General features: G+C 43.7%; 1 protein-coding gene across 1 annotated transcript; it reads left to right on the forward strand.

The window, feature by feature from the left end:
- Positions 1-293: 293 nt before the first annotated feature.
- On the forward strand, positions 294-6986 carry LOC132958688 (protein phosphatase 1K, mitochondrial-like). The gene is made up of 9 exons (XM_061031666.1): positions 294-421; positions 2102-2259; positions 2469-2645; positions 2795-2967; positions 3050-3150; positions 4254-4419; positions 4864-5008; positions 5122-5256; positions 6347-6986. Exons 2-9 carry the CDS (start codon positions 2149-2151, stop codon positions 6476-6478), a joined length of 1140 nt encoding a protein of 379 aa, XP_060887649.1. The 5' UTR covers positions 294-421; positions 2102-2148; the 3' UTR covers positions 6479-6986.
- Positions 6987-8723: the final 1737 nt, after the last annotated feature.

The raw sequence follows: 8723 nt of genomic DNA on the forward strand, positions 1-8723 counted from the left end.
TAGCAACCTTAATGTAGCCTAGCTTTCACTGTTGTTAAAAAACTTTCTCTAACTCAATCAAAGACGTAGGATACTCAACTTACTGAGGATATAAACTACAACTTTTATAATAATCAGAGTTTGTTTCACCTATTACAAAGAAGAAGAAGAAGAAGAAGAGAGGTGTGAAAGTAGAGAGGGGGAGCACAGAGGGAAGCTCGACATACCTTCTTCCATTCTCTGGCTTGGCGCCAAAACAAGGCACACCTCTGACGTTCGGACATTCTCGGAGTCTGATTGGACGGCCGCGCTCTGTTTAAATCCCCTCGAGCCGAGCCTCCCGTTAATATCAACAGACAGCTGCTGGAACTCTGGACCTCCTGTTGCCAGGGAAACAGGACCGGCGGGAAAACATAATTAAAGAAAAGACGATAACAGGTGAGTTTGTTTTTTTATTTAAACCGCCATTTTGACTCCGTGTCCTGTCAAAACTACTGTGTTTATAAACAGGGAGTTTTTTAAACAAATGACAGCTTTGTTATGAACTCAAAGGCACATAATCTCTTAAATGGCTTTCCTCAGGTGTTTTTATTGTACTCTTACAGCATTCTTGGTACTTTTGGCTGTTTATGCCTGGCAGAAGAAGAAGTCTGTTTTCAAAGCACTAAAACAATTCCTGACTGTAGCCGACTAAAAGTCCTGCTTTGAAAAAATATCAGTTCAAGTGTTATTTTTCTTAGAAATACATATCCTACAGCATAAAAAAATAGAAAATATATATTATATTGCTCTGAATACAAGCCCTGAGTATTTCACAACCATCTAAATATGTAATTATTGACATTTTTAATGTTTTAATAACTAGGATACCGTGGGTTAGCCTAGTTAAAGTAAATATATTTTATCATGTACTTAAAAATATGTAAGTCTACAAAGTATTCAGTTAAACATCTTAAACGTATAATGGAGCAAATTAAATTAACATCAAATATGTACATAAATACTGCAATATAACTATTAACATTTCACCACTATAGGCTACATAGTATATTCAAATAGCTATCGTGTTATTTTATTTCAATATGTTTTTTCAGACTCTGTCAATACTTTCTGGGGTATTTTTTTAAAGTCTAATAACTAACCTATATAAATTCCTTTTTTAAATCATGTTTGAGAAAGATCGAGCCTGGTCGGTTGTCATCATGAACTTGTGTATCAGTGTGTCAGTGTGTGTAGCCCCCTGGTCCACTTGTGTGAGCATTGTTCTGTTTTGTCAACAACAAAGTGGTCACATGTGTTTGGGTGCTCTTAAGGTCAAACAGAGAAACATGTCACTCTCTTTTCTCGGCTGAGTTCAGAGAGGTTGAATCTGTGTAGAATAATCTGTTTTTATTGATTACCTGAGTTAACCTGAAGATTCCTGCAAACCTGTATTCACTCTGACAACAGTTTGGCAAGAGGAAAAACTGTGTGAAGTACGAAGGCTATAGTCCTCCATATGACGGCTTTTTACACTTTAATCGACCCGGTTTTCTTTATTCATTCATTAAAGTTAAACATCTAGAATCCTTACAGCTCAAATACACTTTGAGTATTTTATTTTTTATATTTCTTTTGTACAATTTGAAGGCGTTGTCTTTAGAACCAATCAGATACTCTGCAGATGAACTCGGGCGCAGTATTTTTAGAGTGCCGGCCGGTTTTAACCTTCTTGTAATGGATATGAGGCGACACGCTGCTGGAACACAGCAGGAGGTGTAGGGCTATTTGTGAAGTACACACATATAGATACACTGACACACACACATAAAGAGAGAGAGTGTGAGGTTTGATAAAAAAGAACGGTGGACAGATGATCCTCCTAAATGTCAACAAGCTGATGCTCTCCGTCCAGTTATATCTGAAAATATAGCCCAACATATTACATAACACAGGATGTTCTGCTTTCTCCTATCGTTGTAAATGTCGTTGGATTATGGACTGTCAGTCCGACTCTAGAGCCACTTTTAGATGATAATCCAGCCTCTCATTTGCATTTCCTACCATCAATAGAGCCAACGATTCTAAGAAAAACAAATATTCACGATTTAAATTAATTTTCTTCGTCACCTTCATTTCAGAGACTCGCTGCCCGTCCAGCTGTTTCCTCCACAGCTGTAAACGTCGGCCATGTCGTCTACAGTGCTGTTCAACCTGCTGCGTGTCGGCCGCTCCTCCGTCACCCGACAAACCTTCCTCGCCGCTCGCTGCTCATCGGAAACCTCCGCAGCTTGTGGACAGGTAAATCCACACCTGTGTGTTTTTCTATTTCATACAACAAACCCCTTTAAAAGATTTAGACAGAATTTATATTCTTTCCAAGTAGTTAAAGATAAATTGACACTCTTTGGAATAAACTTTCGCACAAATTTTTGTCGTTTAAATTATCTGATTTCACAACCAAAACACGAGTCCAACATTGTTTTTATTTCCTGATTTGTGACCTGCAGGGAGGCGGGGCTTTGTTCGGGGTGGTAGGCGTGCGTCATGCCGGCGGGTCGGTGCGTTTCGACAGCGATGGCAGCTGCCGGCCGGTCACCTGGGACTCGTTCGGTATCTGGGACAACCGGATTGAAGAACCCATCCTGCTGCCCTCCAGCATCAAATATGGAAAACCCATTCCACAGGTGACCGGATTATGGATGGAATGAACGATTGGATGGATTAAAAAGATGGCGACGTGTTTGGATAAATCAATAAATGTATAAACACCAGGTGAACTAAACTATAAATAATAAAAATGGATGAAATGTTGACTTGACCTTTCCCCTCTCAGGTCAGTCTGTCTCGGGTCGGCAGCACGTCCGCTCTGGGTCTCAGAAAGCAGAATGAGGATCGCCTCCGTGTCAGCCGTATCCATGACAACCTGCTTTACTTCGCCGTGTTCGACGGGCATGGCGGCCCGCACGCCGCCGACTACTGCTTCACCTTCATGGAGAAGTTTATCAGGTAGAACAATCTGAACGTTACAATATTTTTTTTTCACTTAATGAATCACTTCTACAATTTAATTTATTCAATTTTAATTCAGAGACGCTCTGGAGGACGAGGACGACCTGGAGAAGGTTTTAAAGAAAGCGTTTTTGGATGTTGACGCGGCGTTACACACACATCTCAGCTACTTCAATAATGGTGAGACACACACACACACACTCACACACACACACTCACACACACACACACACACACACACTCACACACACACACACACACACACACACACACACTCACACACACAACTCACACACACACACACACACACACACACAACTCACACACACACACACACACACTCACACACACACACACACACACACACACACACACACAACTCACACACACACACACACACAACTCACACACACACACACACACACACACACACACACACACAACTCACACACACACACACACACACTCACACACACACACACACACACACACACACACACACACAACTCACACACACACACACACACACTCACACACACACACACACACACACACACACACACACACACACACACAACTCACACACACACACACACACACACACACACACACACACAGACACACACACACACACACTCACACACACACACACACACACACACTCACACACACACACACACACACACACACACACACACACACACACACTCACACACACACACACACACACACACACACACACACACACTCACACACACACACACATCTCAGATACTTCAATAATGGTGAGACACACACACACACTCACACACACACACACACAACTCACACACACACACACACACACACACACACACTCACACACAACTCACACACTCACACACACACACACACAACTCACACACACACACACACACACACACACACACTCACACACACACACTCACACACACACACTCACACACACACTCACACACACACACACACAACTCACACACACACACACACACACACTCACACACACAACTCACACACACTCACACACACACACACAACTCACACTCACACACACACACACACACACACACACACACACACACACACACACACACTCACACACACACACACACAACTCACACACACACACACACACACACACACACACACACTCACACACACACACACACAACTCACACACACACACACACACACACACACACACACACACACACACACTCCTTCTGTACATTTCATATGAACTTTATTTCTCTCTTCCTTCTCAGACTCTGTCCTGAAGGCCGGCACCACGGCGACGGTTGCTATGCTACGGGACGGTGTGGAGCTGGTTGTGGGGAGTGTTGGAGACAGCCGGGCGTTGCTGTGCAGGAAGGGACGAGCCACCAAACTCACCAAAGACCACACGCCGGACCGCAAAGACGAGAAACAACGGTACATGAACGCGATTGAGCGTTATTCATGAAACGTTTTGAAGGACTTTCAGCTCGGATACTTTTCATATTTGACACACACATACAGATAAAAACTGGCCTGGTCCAAAGGGTTCTGGTCTGGAGCGACCCGTGCAGGAAGAAGTCAGGGGATCAGCAGAGGTCATAAATAGACTCGGGGGTGCGTACAGCGGGGGTCATCCAGTCCACTGAAACGAGAGCAGAGCTGCAGATTTACCTTCAGTTATGTAACAGTGAACGGGTTCTATGTTTAACTCTGACGACCCCGACACGTGGCGAGCACGCTTCAGTGTCCTGACCAGCGGAGGGAAAGTCAGAGTCATCAGATGATAAAAAAAGACAAATATTACCTCACGCCTCCGACATAACCCCGCTCTCCCTCCAAACTTAAACGTGCGTTATCTGTTTTTCTCTGCGTGGTCAGGATAAAGAAGTTTGGCGGCTTCGTGACGTGGAACAGCCTCGGCCAGGCCAACGTCAACGGGCGCCTCGCCATGACCCGCAGCATCGGGGACTTCCACCTGAAAACCAGCGGCGTCATCGCAGAGCCGGACACGCAACGACTTACTGTGAGTGCTGTGTCTGACCTTTGACCTCCGGTCGTTTTGATTCTTGTTTATCGTTGATGATATTTTTAAGTTGTTTTTTAAAAAAATTTTTTTAAACTTTATCGTTTCTGCAGGTCAAGCACAACAGCGACTCCTTCCTGGCTCTGACCACGGACGGCATCAACTTCCTGCTGAGCGACCAGGAGATCTGTGATGTCATCAAGCAGTGCCAAGACCCGACAGAGGCCGCTGATGTCATCGCTCAGCAGGTAGCGGAAACACAATGTTAATGTTCTTTCGGTGCAGCAAGTTGGTGGATTTCAGCGAGAGGCCTGAAATATTTATAAACTTAAGTACAAACTTAAGCGATCTTTGAAACGTTGTTAATCAGAAAATGTGAGTAAATACAGCCTGGCTGATGCTACCATGAAAATAAATGACACTAAAGAAGCTTTAGTGCAAATTAAAGGTCATCACACTTAAAAACATCCATATTTATCTGATACTGGCGTCTCAGAAACCCTCATTTAAACAGTTTGTTTGAGCTACTGTCTCTTTAAGGCCCGCTTCCTCACGTGCCCACTCTCTTCTGATTGGCCAGCTCTCTAGAAGCCTTCCAGGGGGGCAGAACGCTGCAGGGCTGCCTGGAAGAGGGCTGAGAATAGAGTCTATGTAAGCTATGTGCGGCTTACGTAGAGTCTTGAAGCTGTCTGATGAAAGTCTCGGGGAACTATGGCGTGATTTACAGAACAAGCCGTTTAGCGCCCTCTGCAGACTCATCCTGGGATTACTCCGACATACGTTTTCAATTCTACAATTCACTTATCAGACTCTTTTATCCAAAACGACATACATCAGAGAGTAAGAACAACACAAGCAAGGATCTAGAAAAAAGGGAACAATGTCAGTAAGAGCAAACGATCAGCTTTGAGTCTGATTGGACACACAGGTGCTGACAGGAAGTGACCAGAGGCAAAGCACAACATTGAGGGCAGTTCTTGAGAGCTCTAATCAGTATAGAAACCATCTTATAAGTCGTCGTTATCAAAGAAAAACCATCGTCATTACCATCATCATCATCAATAATATGGAGACCATCATCATTAAGTTAGTAGGTATTCATGAAAGAGCTGGGTCTTTAGCTTTTTCTTAAAGGTGCAGAGGGACTCTGCAGATCACATGGAGTTTATTCCACCACCGGGGGCAATGTTTACCTCCTGAGCTGAAACTTTGCCCACGTTTAGTTTGAGCATCCAGCACTGTTACACTGTATGAGAGTTTAAAACAGAATAGTTTCTTTACTCTTAAGAGGGTCTTTGTTGACGTGATTTATGTTAACATTTGAAAATATTTTTTTAGGCGTTGCAGTACGGCTCGGAGGACAACGCCACCATCATCATCATCCCTCTTGGAGCGTGGGGGAAACACAATAACTCCTCGGCCGTCTACAGCATGAGCAGGAACTTTGCCTCCAGTGGGAGATGGGCGTAGAGGACGACACGGGAAAAAATCACATGAACTCCAAAACTGTTGATAAAATGAGTCAAAATAACTTTGACTTGAGAGACACAAAACTTTTTAACTTTTCAAAACTCTGGATGTTCTCTAAATGATCGTGAGGCGACGTACTGACTCACAGTCGAGCCGGCTGTAGTATGAGTGTGAGAACAGTGTAAATAGAGTGTGTAATATATTGTACATACAGAGAGGTTAGCGTTATTGTTTATGTGATTATTCATCTGTGTAGCTCGTGTGTGTGTGCGTTTAGATTGAACACTAAACATCTCTCCTTTGTTTTGTCACATATACAGTGGTGTCATTGTCAAGGTTCAAATTTCTCACATTAACTTTTCAGAAAGTTAGAAATGCAGTTTCAGGTTGACCTCCGTGTGGATTTTAAAACATCTTCCAGACTTCTGACCGCCCTGTGGACGCCAGCTATGATCTGTCTGCAGGGAGGAATAAAATGTGTAATTTTAAACTGAAACTTCACTTTGTCGCTGTTTTTCTGCAGCCACTTTATGTATTATTCTCTACTATTATAAAATACATCAATCATTTCTTATTTTTAATGAAAATATTAAAGCAGTAGAAAAACATTTTGGAAAACAACCCTTTAAATCTGAGAAATTAGATTAGCTTAGCCTAACATAAAGACTGGAAACAGTTAGACTGGCTCTCATGGTAGACCTGAAGGTCAACTACAAAAACATTGAAAATCAATTCTTAAGGAGCAGTATGTAACTCTGCCCCCTAGTGTTTAAAATGGGTACTGCAGTCTAAATTCTAAACATCATAGAGAGCTGTCTTCCCCCCCCCCCCCACTTTAAATTACTTTACTTCACTTTGAGCCATTTTGAAGCTCAAGTCAGGATTTTCTCAAATGGTGTCAAAGAGTCTCTGAACGGTCTTTGATGTGTTTTCAGAATTTTCCCGCCTTTCCCCCGATTTTGTCTCGAGACGTTCAAGTGTCATCGGGAAAATATAGACACCCCTAAGATTCCTCAAATTCCTTCACGTGACCACAAGGTGACGCTGAAGGTGCAACAACGCACATAAACACAGTTATCTGCGCACACAGTAGGTCAGTGACACATAATCCCCGTGCGTGAACACACACTTGAACTCGACCCAGAGGACCGCGTGACCGACTGGGTGTGAGCTGACCTTACAGAGGTGTGCTGTCGTCAGAACCTGAGAGTGTGTGATTACACAACAACAAGGTTAAAGATATACTCACAATGTACAAAACGACATGCAAACAATCTGTGTTACAATCATTTAATCAGGCTCAGTCCCATTTCTAATCTTTACCTCTTCCCCTCATTTTCAGGAACAGAGGTACAAGGGGTAGCGGTGAAATCCCCCCCTATAGGAAATGGGATGACCCTCAAAAGCCCAAAAACGTCATCGGCTGTCAGAGGCATTCTGGGAGATTTCTAATAACACTCAAGAATCTCCTTTAAAGGGCCATGTAGTCTAAACACTTCACCCTACCCCCTCCATTCCCCCAAGACTCAGGACGCCCCCTAGAGGTGAAAGTGCAAAATGTAGGACTAGGGCTAAGAGGTAAAGGGACAAGGGGTATATTGGGACTAAACCAAAGTTTAGAAGAAGAGTTTCTTTTTTACTATAACAAGTGAAGCAGTCCTGATGTAACAGTGTTGTAGTTCTTAGGTCTCACCAGCAGGTGGCGGTGTTTCCATGCACATTAAAAAGAACAGACTCAACCGGAGGAGAAGTTTATGTTGTTTTCCTGTTTGTCTCCTCTTCTCTCCAGCTCAGGTGAAGCTGCTGATGGAGGCTCACCTGACCTCAGAGATTAAAAAACTCGCTGTTAGCTTCAGGAGGAGCGAGGCGTTTGGGAGATCAGGGACGTCTGCGCCTCTCAGTCAGGGGTTGTGTGTTGATGTGTTTAAATCAGATTAGTCTTAATCTTTGTTATGATTTTGTTGTTTATTGATAATAAATCCCTCAGTTTTGACTCAGGTAAGGTGTGCGATGTCTTTTATTGTGTCGATGTGTGGGGTTGCTGTTAGCCTCGTAGGGCCGCCTCGTGGTCACAGATACGGGGAGGGAGAGATCGAACACAGAGATGTGGTGGTGTGGGATATCGAGGTCAAGCACCGGAAACAATAAAGATGATGAAGACTAACCACATCTTTCCCCTGAGCTCTCAGGTCTCGTTGGGATCTTTGGTGGACGGCCTGCCTCAGCTGGACTCGTACCCGCGGGG

Source organism: Labrus mixtus, chromosome 23, assembly GCF_963584025.1.
Source record: "Labrus mixtus chromosome 23, fLabMix1.1, whole genome shotgun sequence".
Classification (NCBI taxonomy): domain Eukaryota; kingdom Metazoa; phylum Chordata; class Actinopteri; order Labriformes; family Labridae; genus Labrus; species Labrus mixtus.

What these genes read in the sequence shown, in the direction of transcription:
- LOC132958688 (XM_061031666.1), top strand. Translation starts at nt 2,149, where the DNA reads ATGTCGTCTACAGTGCTGTTCAACCTGCTGCGTGTCGGCCGCTCCTCC. An exon ending in TTCATGGAGAAGTTTATCAG is followed by an intron (nt 2,968 to 3,049) that starts GTAGAACAATCT and finishes ATTTTAATTCAG; the next exon opens with AGACGCTCTGGAGGACGAGG. An exon ending in CGGACACGCAACGACTTACT is followed by an intron (nt 5,009 to 5,121) that starts GTGAGTGCTGTG and finishes TCGTTTCTGCAG; the next exon opens with GTCAAGCACAACAGCGACTC.